At 39.4% G+C, this 15,066-nt stretch overlaps 2 protein-coding genes across 3 annotated transcripts in view; one reads left to right on the top strand and one right to left on the bottom strand.

The window, feature by feature from the left end:
* Positions 1–10,423, top strand: part of LOC115056028 (RNA polymerase II elongation factor ELL) — a 24,789-nt gene extending 14,366 nt beyond the window's left edge. Inside the window, exons 5-12 of the mRNA XM_029522248.1 lie at positions 1,800–2,035; positions 2,648–2,772; positions 4,319–4,433; positions 5,000–5,456; positions 5,988–6,051; positions 6,534–6,705; positions 6,791–6,835; positions 7,061–10,423. Of these exons, the coding sequence (XP_029378108.1) occupies positions 1,800–2,035; positions 2,648–2,772; positions 4,319–4,433; positions 5,000–5,456; positions 5,988–6,051; positions 6,534–6,705; positions 6,791–6,835; positions 7,061–7,171 (1,325 nt within the window). The 3' untranslated portion in view covers positions 7,172–10,423. The remainder of the gene's footprint in view (positions 1–1,799; positions 2,036–2,647; positions 2,773–4,318; positions 4,434–4,999; positions 5,457–5,987; positions 6,052–6,533; positions 6,706–6,790; positions 6,836–7,060) is intronic.
* On the bottom strand, positions 9,010–15,066 carry pex11a (peroxisomal biogenesis factor 11 alpha). Of its 2 annotated transcripts, none has more exons than XM_029522249.1 (3): positions 14,867–15,066; positions 14,667–14,779; positions 9,010–12,068 (listed from the first exon to the last, which is right to left on the bottom strand). In XM_029522249.1, the coding sequence occupies exons 1-3, from the start codon at positions 14,920–14,922 to the stop codon at positions 11,500–11,502; spliced, it is 738 nt and encodes a 245-aa protein (XP_029378109.1). In that variant the 5' UTR covers positions 14,923–15,066; the 3' UTR covers positions 9,010–11,499. The 2 variants fall into 2 exon arrangements, with proteins under 2 accessions (XP_029378109.1, XP_029378110.1); XM_029522250.1 differs by having other exon boundaries at positions 9,010–11,975.

The raw sequence follows: 15,066 nt of genomic DNA, 5'->3' as shown, positions 1-15,066 counted from the left end.
GTATCCTGGGTGTTACATGTGGGAACTCATTGAACCTTTCCAGAGCCTTGGTTTTAGAGTCACCGCTGATTAAATTCACCTTGCTGCATCTTTATAAATCATGCATTCATGACGCTCCATGACATTCAGAGGTCCCAGGAGTTTAAATGCTTGTATAGATTATATTTTAAGAATGGAAACATGCTGTGTAGACAAATGTGATGATATAATGTTTAGGGTAATTGCTGTAGAGGCCAGCTGTTGGAACCTGTTTCTAGTCATTACGCACCATGCTTTCCTGCAGAAGGAGTCTCTAAGAGGCCTTTACAAAACTCATTTAACATATCTGGCAGGTGTATGCATCTCATAAAAGTTGGAAAAGACACCAGAGATCCCAGTTTGCAACACAAAGAACTCGATATCTTGTTTATTTGAAAATTTTGAGCTGTCTGGCTGTCCTTACTTTCTCGTAGGCACCAGGGAGTAAAATAAATGGGTTATGGATCACAGACTATGCCCGATGCAATGGAAAGCATACTTTTGTATTGTGGTGCCTGCTACAGACTGGAAAAATATAATTCATAATTTTATGCAGGCAGTGATAATTTGTGCTCACCTGGCATTGCACTTAAACTTGAATTTAATAATTAAGTAATTTCAGAGTTATCAATTTATTCTTGTAATTTAGTGATTATTCCCCTCTGTAATATTGATTCCACAGCTGTACTTAGTTCTTTTTACTGCAATTAGACAAGCGCATTAGTTAGTTATCCGAAGTGGGCTATATACTGTTATCAAGTGATTGCTCTTAAACTTCCCTAAAGCAATTCTAATTTATTATCATCAAAACGACTCTAGTTGCTGCTTGTCTGAAATGTGGTAGTGCAGGTTGCTTCAGCACAGGAAGAATATTTGCCCAAAATCTTCACAACCTGATTCATGGTAGATCTTAAAACAAGCTCTGGCAAGACGGGTGCATTTTACACTGCAGATTCATTTTGACTCTCTGAATGAATACAGAACTTTAGAAACCAAAAATATCTACATTTCTGATGTCCTCGAGTTTGATAAGTCAATGTTCCTCTGCGAAAGTCAGTCAGTCTTCGACCTATAACAACCTCCAAAGGTTTAGCTTATGTAAAGAGATTACAGCCTGCAGATATCTGTAAGTACTGCCTGGCCAGGTGTAACTGAATTAGTGCTGCAACAGGAAGAAGTTGCTTCGGTTTCCACACTCTTCTGTTCACCCAGCAGTAGGCTAAACCCGCTGTCAACCCATTTCACTGTCCACTAGCTACTACCATAGTTACAGTTACTACCATATTGTAGGTATTGACTGTAAACATGTAATCTGTTTTTGTTTTGTTTTTTTCCTTTCTCCCCACATTTGGCTTTTACTGTTGCGCACACTGCTGTTGTGTTTGCATGAAGCCGATTGCATAACATTGGGGAGTAATGAAGATTAAAAAAAAAAAAAAAATCCAAACAAATTAGGTTGTCTCTGGTGCGTAGGTCTGTCTGTCAGAATCAGAATATAATTTGTATAACTGGCCTGAGGACAGGATTAGAAATTATATTTCGGCTGTGCTATTACTGTCAACGTTTCTGAATCCTGTTATCAGATCAGTTATCTCTTCACTCTTGTTTAGTTTTGTGTCGGGAAGCAACTGTCACAGCAGTAAAGAGAGAAAAAAAAAAAAAAAAAAAAACAGAACAGTGTTAGGTCACTGTTGTAATTTTTTGATTAACTGATGAAAGAAACTTTTCCTTAGAAGAGTCATGTAGATACTACCCTGTGTGTCACTTTGTTTTATTCTCAGATAAGTGTGTGAAGGTCCAGAGGAAACAGGGTCTAGTATCAAGCTCAGACAACAAGCACTCCCCCAACAACAAAAGGAGCCTGGTCCCCAGCCCGGTGGCACACCGGCCCCTGAGGGACCGCATCATTCATCTCCTGGCCTTAAAACCCTACAGGAAACCTGAGCTGCTACTGTGGTTGGAGAGGGAGCGGGCCAGTCCAAAGGACAAGACCGACCTGACCTCACTACTGGAGGAGGTGACACATCTGCCATGTTATCAAAAAGCAATAAGATAGGTGCAAGAAGAAAAACAGAAAACCAGAATGTTGATATTGCCACTGATAAATCCATCAACTCGTACCAATACCCTATACCAAAGCAAGGATTCAAAGAACATAAATGCTGCTTTGCTCGTGATACTAGTCAGTAGGTTTATGTTACGAATACTTCCTGTGTTCATAATGTCTGAGTGTCCCACTGCAATGAGCAAATGGAGACTGCTGCTGCTGGTAGCTGTAATTAGGGCTGTGTTTTAATTACCTTTGAAAGAGAAGATTGTGTTTTGGCAGGAGAGGGGTGGGGAGTCTCCAGCTGGGATATGACCACTTTCAGAATATAAAGTAGTTGGTTTAAATAGATTTGCAGCAATAGGAATAAGTTGTTTAAAGGCAGTGTGTAACTATTTACCCTGGAATCAAATTAAACACACTGAGAAAACCGGTCTAGTTTTACTGAATTATAAGGTGGACTTATGGCATTGCACCTTAACAGTTTGGTGTTTGTCTTTATGACTGTTGTTAGCTTATTTTCCTTCTGTACTCTGTCCCTCTGTGTTGATTTGTTAACATTGCAAGCTGTTGGTATTTCAGATTGCTAAACTGAACCCTAAAGACCACAGCTACTCTCTGAACGACGAACTCTACAGACATGTTCAGAGAGACTGGCCTGGATATCTAGAAGAGGAAAAGCAACTCATCCATCGGCTCCTTATCAGGTGAGCTTAGGATTAGCTATAATACTGAAAAAGCTTCTTGTGTTTTGTTCCAGTGAGAGACATGGACATGGTTAATCAGCGTAATGTTCTTTTTTTCCCCAGGAAATACAAATATTTGTTCACTTCCTGTTTGTTAGGAGAGAGCTACTGCCAGCAGTATCTGAGTCTATTTTAGCATAAATAACTAAGTTTGCTCAGTCCAAAAGTAACAAAATCCGGCAAGTAGCTCTTCAAGGAATCAGTAACTTCAGCAACGTCTTGAGGTTTCCATGAGGTTATCAGCAGAAACTGTAAACTGAAGACACAGCCAGCCAAACTGTTTCTCCATGTTTCCAGTCTGTGTCTAACTAAGATAATTACCTGCTGGCAAATATGAATGATAAAGAAATGAGAGTGATGTCCATATTTTCATCAAACTCTTGTAAAGAAAAAAAAGGGGCATATTTCACAAATAGTCAACCTTGTGCTTTCAAGTTAGAATTTTCTGTTTGGGGGGGGGTAAAGCAAAGAAAGACTACGGGATGAATGCATTGTGACAGTGCTGGCGTTAATACGGAAAGGCCACTGAATTAATGTAGACATCCTCTGTGATCAAGCTGAAAGAGGAGCTTCCAAATGACTAGTTCTCTGCACTGATGAATCTCTTAATGGACACATCAAAGCAGAGCAAAATATTTCCTGCACCATGTTGCCAAATGGCATTAGCATGGAGGGTTCAGAGAAGCAAGGCTGAACTCCCATCATAGGTTTTCTCTGCCTGCCAGTAAACATGAGGGCCATGTGCCTCCTAAGTGCTTTGGAAAAGGTGCAGGTCCCATTGACTGGTTGAGCAACCTCTTCTGTTTACCACCCCGACAAAATATAAAAAGCTTGGGACTAGTATTTTAAGCCAAGCATGATAAAACTAAGAAAATCTGTAATTACTGCAAATAAGACATCTTTGCAGTAATATTTATTCATTTATATCAGGCTTTCCTGCTGCTGTCTGTCACTTTCAGTTAATGTTTAAAGGACCCTCGACTCCGCTTACACTGACCAAATGATTGAGAGGGTTACGTGAATCCAATGGGGGAAGTGTCTCTGGTGAGGCGGCTGTTTGAGGAAGGAGCTGTAGGAAACAGATTAACAGAAGAGGGTTTGGTCCTACAGAGGTTAAATCTGCTGCTATTGTTCTATTCACTGGACTGTGTTCGGTCCTTACGGTTGCGTCCTGCAGATTGTATCACCAGAGCCACAAAAGAAAACATACCACAAAACCACAGAACGAAAAGCTGAATAACCGCAAAAAAAGGAGCTTAACTTAAAAGGCCAGCAATTTCGTAATGTTGAAGACCGTCATGACTGCATTTCCTGTGTGGGAAAGCTGCTGTCTGTCTTTTCTCTGGAACCTACACATCATAAACGATGATTGCACATTCACTTGCTCATCAAATCTTCTAAAACAAGCTTTATAACCTTCTAAATGCATCTTCCCGTTTAGCTTTAGAGGCCTTTTGCTTTGCAGCTCATATCAAACTGAAGATATTCTTTCTTCATCTTTCTTCAGGAAACTCCAACCACTCCACAGTAGCCAGTTGAAGAGTCCCCAGTCCAACCAGTCATTCCACAAAACTCCTGGGGACTCTCCTTCACAACTCAGTCCTGCCAAAAATCTTTGTGTGGTAATTATTCACCTTGAATCAATTCTATTTCCTCGTGTTTCTTCTTACAAACCAAAGAATACAATATTTCCTTTTCTTGAATAGGCATTTCCTTTGTCTACTTGTAATGTGCTGCTCATGACTAAATACATTCCTGAAAGGTATAAAAGGAGTATTTTAACAGTTTCCAGGAAGTTACTGGTCCCAGCCAACAAATCATCCGGCAACCAAACTCCAATTAAAATGTCATTTTTTTGTATTTCAGTGTTGTAGTATAAACCACTGAGGTGATACGTGTTAACAGGTGGATTTCATTACCTCGGACAGATCCAGGCTCCGTTTTTATAAGTTATAATATGCTAAGCCAACCAGCTGTTGGTTTAAAGAACAAGTTTGGACGGGAGTCACGTCAGTCTCCTCATCTAATTCTCAGAAAAATAAATAGTTTCCCAAAATGTTACCTTACTGATTTGGGGTAAAAATGTGTATGCGTAAGCTGCAGTCATTTGGGTCAGTCTCATGTGGTTTGCATTCTGCTATTCAAAACACGAGAGCTAATCAATGTGTTCTACTTTTCCCCCCTCCAGAAACGCCCATTGCCCTCTGACCCATCCAGCTGTCAAACGCCCAAAAAACAAAGACTATTGGACCAGTGTTTGCTTCTGCAGTCACCTTCTCATGGGGAGAACAGCACAAATGTGGCGTGTAGCTCCTCTAGTAACAGAAACTCTAGTGTACAGATCAAAATGGAGTTCGACAAACCCAATAATCATCTCCAAGGGAGCCCAAATGGTCTGTACTCGCCGCACAAACTCAGTGGGTCATCTGTTATTCCCAAATTGGAGCGCGCAGAGCCAACGCTTCCTGCTCCCAGCCCCAAACCCCCACACACGCAGACCTCCATTCGCACCGACCAGCAGTTCACTAATGGCCAACATAAAAAAAAGAGGTCCAAAAAGCACAAAGACAAGGAACGAGAGCGCTTTAAACCAGACTGGATTGAGACCAGTCCAGATCTGAAGCAGAGCCAAGAAAATCTCAAAGGTAATACCGGCAATTAAAACTACAACACCCTCCACCCTCTCTCCTTCTTACCCTCTCACCTCCTCTTAGTCTCGTTCTACTTCATGTATCTTATTGTGCTGTCGGATTTTTATTTTTATTTTTTTTTTCAGTGGAAGACTTTGCTGTCCTTAGCAGTAAGGGAAAAAAAACAAAAAAATCTCGAGGTTGAGGTTTGAGCGTGGCTATTTTTATTTGAGAGTGCAGTTAGTGTTGTTAGGACTGTGACATTTCCTCAGCCCTCCAGTCCCAAATCGCAGCTCCAGTCTGTTGATGATTGACTGTGGAACAGCTGGGTGACCTACGGTCGAGCGAGTCAGCAGGCAGCGTTGCCTCCTGCTCTGGTGTGCTGACGTCACTGCTTGCCTTGGATCAGATCTCTTATCGGAGTCAGCGATAAATGAATCCACCAACCTTGATATGATGGGCACATTATCACATTTGCATTGGCTGATTGCTTTAACCTTTTTCTTCTGATGTGTGTGTGTGTGTGTGTGTTTTTCCTATCTACAGACCATGAGAGAGAGAAAACACCTGTCAATCGAACCTCAGCGGAGGAACTGCCGGACTATTTAATGTAAGATTTAATACATGTCATGTCCCTGACTGTGCAAATGTCACATTCCCAGATTCAGAAATGATTTGCGATTAAGGGAGGGAATCCAAATAGTTGTCACAACATTTGTGGCTCCATATACTTTCCTTTAGTTTGTCACCTGTCACTGAGAAGTTCCGGTTTCAGAAAGCAGCTATCTGTTTTAGAGAAAAGGCACCAACTTGTCCCTAAAGGGTTAGTTTCAGCATCAAAACATTCATAAATATAAGGGAAATAAAGCACATGTCGAAATGAGCTGTGGCAAAACATCACTGAGGATGACTTTGAAAACAAATGGTCCTATGTCGTATATTTGTACATCTGGCCAACACATCATACTGTTAAATCAGTGACGTGTCAGACCACTCACTCCACCAATCTGCAGTGCCATCTAATGGAAGGACTGCGCACGCCAACGAGGCTACTTCTGCATTTATATAACGGCCAGTGTTCTCACTTTTCAGAAAATACAGAACCATAACAGCACTGGAGCAGCGTCAGCAGTATAAAGACGACTTCTGTGCCGAGTACGATGAATACAGAGCTCTTCATGACCGGATTGGGGCTATCACTGAGATGTTTGTTCAGTTGGGCTCAAAGATCAATACTCTCTCCCCAGGAACACAAGAGTACAAGGTACTGCATAGACCAGAAACCTTCGGGTCTGTTTATCCAACCAGCACACGGCACTCTAACACCTTTTCTTTTGTAACCTTTACAGCTTATGGAGGATCAAATACTACAAAAGTACCGAAAGTACAAGAAAGTAAGAAGAATTACATTGTGCCTCATTTCATATATCATTTTGGGCCTCGTGCAACAACCGTTCTAATGACAATATTCATTCTTTGGTGGCGCAAATTGAATTTGCCAGTTGTTATGCATTTGATGTTTTCTCTAGTGATCATGCCCGTCAAAATGTCCTTGCTTGAGGCCCATGGTGTTACTGAAATCTAATTGACCCCTGACCCTTTCTTTTCTCCCTCTTTAGAAGTTTCCTGGCTATCGGGAAGAGAAGAAGCGATGCGAGTACCTCCATCAGAAACTGTCACATATCAAAGGCCTGATCACAGATTACGACCGAGCACAGGAAGTCTCCTAGTAACTGGCCTCGACCCTCAGCAGGGTGTTATATGACTGGACCAAAAGTCTCCTAATGGACCCAAAGACTGCCCAGCCGGGTCCTGGAGTCACCAAGACACTTTTCACTTTATTCCTCCTGTTTGAGGAGAGAAAGTTTTTCTGTTCGTTTGTTCCCCAAAACTGGGCTGAGACCACCGACTCGTGATCTGATGGTGCCCTTTACCGCTACGGTTTTCTATCTATTATTATTATTGCTGTAATGGCTGGATTTTGTTCTGCTGTAAAGTGGTCACATGTCACAGGGAAAGCCAAATCCATTTTCCTGAAATGCAAAACAGATGTGATCCTTCCTGCCTAATTGCATTTTTACTCTATCATTTATCTTCAAAAGAGCTAAAAAAAAAATAAAAATAAATAAAGCGCATTGATTTATGAAAAGAATTCAATTGATGGTACAATCAAACTTAGGGGGAAACAAATGCTTCTAAAGTCTTTATATTTAACATACAGAGGAATTCCTTTATTTACTGTTAAATGTCAAATGTGACAAATACAATAACACTAGTGAATTAGACTAAAAATCTTCAGACCGCAGCCAGACCCACACATTTATTTAAGTCGAGTTTCATCTCTTGCAGGCTTGAGCGAATGTATCATCCATGCCATAGCTTGCATTTATGCAGGGACACCAGTGTCTCTGGGCTTCGAGCATAAGGAATTATCTCCCATAGTTTCTGCCAATGTCCTGTCTCATTTGTAAGACATTGAAACGCTACAGTTCCACTGTTCTCAGTGCAATCATGCTGGTTTCAAGATGGTGTCAGTTCTACCTACATGTAGCCTACAGTACCGTGAACTGCCTTTTCACTGTGTAATGAAAAAAACTCTTAACTGTCTTGATTACAAGTTGAACAACAAACAGCACATACAGGAATCATGCTGTATTTATATTGTAAATCAATGACTACAAGTTGCTCTGTGAAACATAACTTTTCACTTAACGTGGAGTTTTAAAAACATACAGGGTATCTAACTTGGTAATCAAACGACTTCACACATTCTGATTTCTGGTGTTGCGTTGCTTATTGTCTTAAAGTTGTTTCATATGGGATTTGGTTGAATAACAATATTTCACATTGGTGAGTGTTACATTTTGATGTTATTCTGCTGAATGTGATAAGAGATGCCTTGAGAAAAAAAGAGAAAAGAAGAAAAAAAAAAAAAATCAGACCCTGATTATTTTTAGAACCACATGTGAACTGTGCGGAGGACAGCACTGTGAATTGGTCTCCAAGTTTAAACCACTTTGGTTCGTTTTTGATTTTTTTTTTTTAATTATTATTTTCAGGTACATTTAAATGAAAAAAGGCAACGTCTAATTTTAGTTCCTCTCCATTAGCTGTGCCCTGATGTAGAGAATAGTAATCACATGTCAGCATTCCCAGGACATTTGTGTCAGTGTAGCTGTACTCACAACTGTTATCTTAATGATGGCTTAAAATGGGAGAATATCGTTAATACTTTATATGCCTTAACATGTATGTCAGACATTTCAAGGATTTTGGTAGCCCTGCTCTGAAATGCTTTGGTCTCTGCACAGTCCAAAGCATTTCTGTAAATGTCTTTTCATTTGAAGAAAAGTTTGGTTACCTGATAGTCGTTCGACAGTTTTCTAATCTGTGTTGGTTTTGTTTTTTGTTTTTTTTCTGTCTTTTTCTCTTTACTTGAGCTTCTTTGTTGTCTAATAATCTGTCCAATAATCATGAACTGTAATGAAATTTGATTCACTGTCTGATCAAGCACCACTATCAAAAGTATGAATAGCTGCAGCAGTGCTTGTGGTGACTTAGCAGTTCCAATACTATCACTTATTTAGCAGCTCTTTCACATTTACTTGTTATTTTATCATTCTGGGATGTTTTAAGGATTTCAGACCAGCAACAGCAACTCTGTCTTGGCACATATGAAAGTTTTCAAGGAAAGAATATTTATTAGCACTGACTATTGGAATAGATGATACTTGTAAGCCCAAACAGTGTTCAGCAGTTGGAATCATGAAATATAAGTCATGCTAAAACGTTCTGATGCCTAAAGCCCGAGCACATCAGCAGAAATGTTCTCAGAAATCTGGTTGTGTGGATATTTTCTCAGGGTCAGATCTCTCACTTGTCTATATTCATATAGTTGAGCTGAGCAAACCTGTTACATTGCTCCACCCGACCAGAGAAAATGTCCGATCGATCAAATTGACAGAAAAATACTGGGTGATTTATTTTGGTACTGAAGCAGGAAATCATTTGAGACATGGGCTTCACAAAAGGTACAACTTTTTTTTTTTTAATCCAAGCAGCACCAGAGAAATGGCTACAAACAATTATCTTGTAACAGTTATCTGGACTAATTCAAATTAGGAGCTTCCCGATTTACCACATAAGTCTTACTGATCAATTTGATATCGAACAAACTGCATTGTGGGTGGCACTGCATGGGCAAAATATCACTCTAATCATAGTGAGGATGAAGATAACCGTACTATTCATTTTAGCATGTTATTGGGAACTAGACCCCTGATGTAAGGGACTCCTCAAGTGCTGTGAACTCCTGAAGGTGCCTTTTCATTTACAAAGCAGAACATCTGCCAGGGACTGTCATTTGTTAACTGGAAAAAACTAAAACAACAACAAACATAAAAAAAAAAAAAAAAAAAAACTTGGGCCAGCAGTATTTACAATTTCATTTTCACAATTTTACCACAGTGCTTTTTTTCATCATGTGTGGTAAAGGTGACATCAAATGCCTTGTAAAATCGGACACAATAATTAATTCGAACATTTTTACAGTCAGTTTAGCATTTTAAAAATGCGTCCAATTGCATCTCATGTTAGCTATTTACAAACAAGTATAAGTGAAGGAATCGCCTGGCCTTTGTTAGAGTGGGTTAGGATTAGGTGCTCAGTTGGTATGTTGGTACTGGAAAACAACGCCTCCATGGAAATGTGAAATGAAACATTTTGTCAGTTATGAATTGCTGTAGTCGGTCCATGTAAGAGAACAAATTTCTTTATTTATTGCTTTGTATGTGTTTGTTCTTTTATGGGATTCTTCTTTTGCAATGTCTTCTCATTATTTTCACGGCAAAACTCTAAGTATGGCAAAAGGGAAATGGAATATATTTTTGCAATTTTTGATGGTCAATGCTTTATCACATCATTCTCTTGAAAAAAAAAAAAAAAAGAAAAAGATTTCTGAAAAAGGTTGTATCATTGTCTCAGTGTAATTGAAAAATAAAGCTCTTTTCAATGGCATGCTGTCATATTTCCCCAAGAGGGCACTGTAACTCTTTGTCTGAACTGAACCTCAACCATTTTTTTTTTTTATTATTCACTTTATTTATTGAGTTACATAATTGCAAATATAAAGTTCTTTTAAAAGCACACCTTTTTCTTTGTTTATTATAAAGTCATGCCGACCTTCAATCAGCATGACAGTGAAAACATTTAGTTGTCTTAACTGGATGAGACTGTTACATGTGATCAAATAGCACATGTAACTGCAGCTTTCACAAGGCAGAGGAAGTCTTTTTTTTTTTTTTTTCCCCCATTTATCGCAAACAAAAAACAACACACATCCATAGACTTTCCAGACGATATATTAAGAATGTAAATTGTAAACACATTTAGGTTACCTATGCAGTTTAAATTAGTGAAACTATCTTCATTTTTGAATTCCAAGTTATTCCAAACAAACAGTGTAATCTATTTACAGCCAAAGTCCAGGCCATGCCTTGAATGGCAGAGTGACAAAATAAAGTTCAGATAATTCCCCTTAAATCTCTCAACTGCTTTAAATCATTTTGGCTGAGAAGCAGCTTGTCTGTCATTTGGATAACAGAATCTTTTAGCAGCATATTTTCACAAAATAGACAGCAGAGAAAGAAAGTAGATTTAAAAAGTAATAACCCAAAAAGTAGATTAAAAAAAGGTTGCATCACTCAGGGTCCCTTACTTTGAAGTACAGTAGTTACAAAATTGCTGAAGTGTTTAGCCTTGGCTCTTAGAAACATAATTATAACAACAACAACAATAATAATAATAATAATAATAATAACGATACTATCTGAACTTGATTTGCTCCTGTTGAAATCTGAATTTAAAACTTGATGCCCTTTATTTTTGCTGGTTTGAATTTTGTGTGTTGTGCATAGTGTGTTGTTTTATCTAGGTGTGTATCAGGTTAACTTCAGTCGACCTTTACAGCTCTACATAAATGATTAAATCCTTTTCAGCACTTACCATAATTAACCTTTTGATCTACAGTTATCAGCGAGGTTTATCTTTCAACACATTATCACGGTTTCATTCTTAACTTGGGCTGTGCGAGGGTTACAATCCCGATCAGAGAGGAAATCAGGCCACAGAATCCCACCACTCCTGCATTTGATGGGTAAATACTCAACCTGTCAAGGGGAATGAAAAGATCACAAATGTTTTTCAGTGTGTCCAAAGCCACAGCCGGGTTTGATTTTAGACTCTCAAACAGCAGAAAGACAAAAGCATCCAGCTGAGGAACGACAGCTTCAGCCACCTCGGGGCTCTCGCTGAGATGTCGATCCATTTTCTGTCTAAAATTCTTATCTTTTGCGCTCTGCCTCATCAGCTGGACGACTACGTAAATGTCTCTGGTTAGATTCATAACTAGCGAAAGAAAGTAGAAACGATAGGCATTTAGACTCCAGCGCTCCTTGTTGATACTTTGACTAAGGCCAACGCTTTTCACCCAGAGTGCATTGTCACAGATAAAGTAGAGGGCACGGTTGACGTTGGCCACAGTAAGGCACAGGGACAGCACCCGGTCAGAGAGTTGCATGGTTCGTTTAGCAGCCTCAATGGAATTTATTGTGTTTCCCAGTCTGAGCACTGACAAAGGAGGAAGAAAAAAAATGTATTAGAGCAGTGATCAATTTAATACGAAATGTCAGGCCAACATTTCACAGGAGCGGCCTGCTACAAAGAGCTGAATGCGGCTAAGTGGCATCTAAAACAAACTACAGCATCTTATTACATGAAATCCTTGTTACTGCAGTTGCACCTATTCTGGCTGAGGCTCTTCCTTACGTATGTGATTGTACAGCACTTTGTTAAACATCCACACCCAATAAACCCTCCTTTGGAAACTCTGGCTTTAATTTGTGAAACCACTTTGTGTCTTTCACCCCCAAGCAGGTTGGACATGCAGGCAGTGGAGTCTTGTAACTGCAGCTCTGAAGCAGAGGAGAGGTAATTAAATGGTCCAGCAACAAAGAAAGGCCTATTCTCTTCAAGCCAGCCCAAACCCCAGAAACAGCTTTACTGCAACAGTTGCCTCACTTACACCTTATCCACGGTGTGAAACTCAGCAGGTCAGCCACTGATAATGTAAAATTCACATAAATTACAAAGTTCACAAAGTTCACAAAGAGCATTTAACCCAGGTTGTAAAGTACACTGATCAATCTTAAGGTTGTTAGTGTTGCAGCAGGTCTGTGTGTCATCACTCACACAGCGTCTGACTCAATTCACAGCTGGGAAAAAGAACCACAGCCAGAAACCCCGCCCCAACTCCACGGCCTGAAGAGACACAGGTGGCCAAAAACCGCCACAATATTTACAATATTTATATTCTCAAAAGTTCCAAATAAATAATAGCGGCCTCAATGACAAATACTGATCTATTGTGCTATTCACACAGAAACTGACACATAATTGTGTCTACTGTTTAGGTTATGAGTGAATAGTGAAACTAGACAAGAACAATCGGAGAAATGTCAAAGTCATATAAGCTTTGCCACACTGTCTTGGTCTAAATGCGGGGGGGGTGAATAATGGGCTCGAAGTCATGCAACAAATCTTGGCTCATGCTCATTTTTTTGACCTACTAGCACAAAAATACAGACCTTTCCTAGGTGTCATTATCAAATATATCAGCACCTTTGGTGATATATTACACATATCTAATGGCCTTCTCTCAACATAAATGACCACAACAACGCGGTGCTATATGCCAACCATAATAACTGATGACTACTCTACTAATGCTATCATTGACATAAAATAGTAGATAAACTCAGTGTTACTTTCATCATGACGAACAAAGAGTGAATCCCCTTGAGGTTTCAGAAGGGGCTTCAAACACTTTACGTCTGGGAAAGTCAAAAGAAGCTGTACAAAAATGTCTTAGCGGTCTTTGATACCAAAACTTAATGCACTGCACTTGAAGAAAACCTTTTAGATTTCAGTTGAATTATTCCCCCATAGATTTTAATCAAGCTAAAATAATTATGCCATTTCTTTGAATAAGAGTATACAAAAATGTAAACATGTCATACAAAACCAAAACATGACTAAAACTAACTCGCATTTTTGCCTAAAGACAAAAAAAAATTATTACCTGTCAAAATTAACACTGGATAAGGTTTATACACTCTACAGTAAAATGTTCAGTAGAAACTGACTCATTTTTGACAATGTCAGAAGGAAACTTTATGGTATTCTTTTTTATTTAATTTTTAGGTTTTTTTTTATTCTATTTTATTATTATTTTTCGAATCAAACACATTTGGTTTCCTTGAAATAAGCTTGAAGGAATGTGGAGGTATTAAAATGACTTTTCTGTGACTCAGCTCCTGGTTGGCCTTAAACAGTGGTCAGTAAAAAGAACATCCTTGTTGATGTTGTGCTTGTAGGGAAACAATGAGACGAGGGCCATCACACAGGTGCTCAGTGTACACTCATATTCGCTTCAGAACAAAGCAGATGAGTTGAGATTACTGAGATAGAGGCGGACCACGTTTCTCATGGGACAAACACTGTACAGCCTATACAGCGGGGACAGTTGGAATAATGAAAAAGGACGTGGTCTTTTTTTCCCATCTATTTCTTGTAGGCAAGTCTCTAAAAGCAGTACAGAGTAAGCAGTGGAAAGTAATCATCTAATTAGTATTAATACTAAGAGATACATTTGAAAGCAGTAGGAAAAACAAAGCTGCAAAGAGGTAAATCTAGCAGTGCAATGATTAGTTGATTTACAATGAACTCCTCAATGCCAAAGCCGATGATCAACTGTTGGATCATTTATTTTGAAAGTAAGTTGGTTGACTCGTTTCAATTGTGAGAACTTGCAGTTTTTTCTCAATTTGAGTCGCACATGTTAGATGGTTAAAATATGACTGTGTGCACACCAGCATTAAGGAGTTACGAAAGAAGCCATCTGATATGAGCTGTAAAAGTTTGATTAGACGAAGCAGCTAAACATTAAAGGAGGCGATTTAAAGAAAGAGCATGTAAAATACAGCAAACTTTCTGTGCTGGTTCCTCGTATTAAAATGTTAAAACGTCTCTTACTGTAGTTGACCCATAGAATAACTTTTGCACGACACTTGAAATAAACCTTAATCATTTTCTCCTTAAATAATGAATGTCCTTAAACTAAACTCCTGGTTTTATTTAGGACCTGATGAAACCAGATGTAACACTCACATTTCCGTCCAGCACTCATGTTGGCCTCCAGACCTTTGAGTTTGGCCACATGGCTCTCTCTGCCGGAGTTCCGCAGCAGATATGAGGACAGGGCGCAGGCATACTGGGCGGCTCTGAAACAGACACGAGTCCGCATTCAACACCGAGCTTTCAGAAGCTGACGTGAGAAAATAAACCGCCCAAGTCTCGGAGGATCTTACCTGAAAATCCGGTCTCTTCCTTGACTTTGACTTGTGAATTGGACTATTGCGTTCATGATGGCAGCAGAAGTACGCGCTGATCTCACCAGCCGGATCTGCCGGATCTGCCGGGTCCTGTGCAGGCTCACCTCAGCGTCAAGTAAGACTGGAGCCGATTATCTGAGTTTTTAAAAACTTCTTCCACTTTAACGCTGATCTGA

The sequence above is a fragment of the Echeneis naucrates genome, chromosome 16 (genome assembly GCF_900963305.1).
Source record: "Echeneis naucrates chromosome 16, fEcheNa1.1, whole genome shotgun sequence".
NCBI lineage: Eukaryota > Metazoa > Chordata > Actinopteri > Carangiformes > Echeneidae > Echeneis > Echeneis naucrates.
This window is presented reverse-complemented; position numbering and strand designations above follow the sequence as displayed.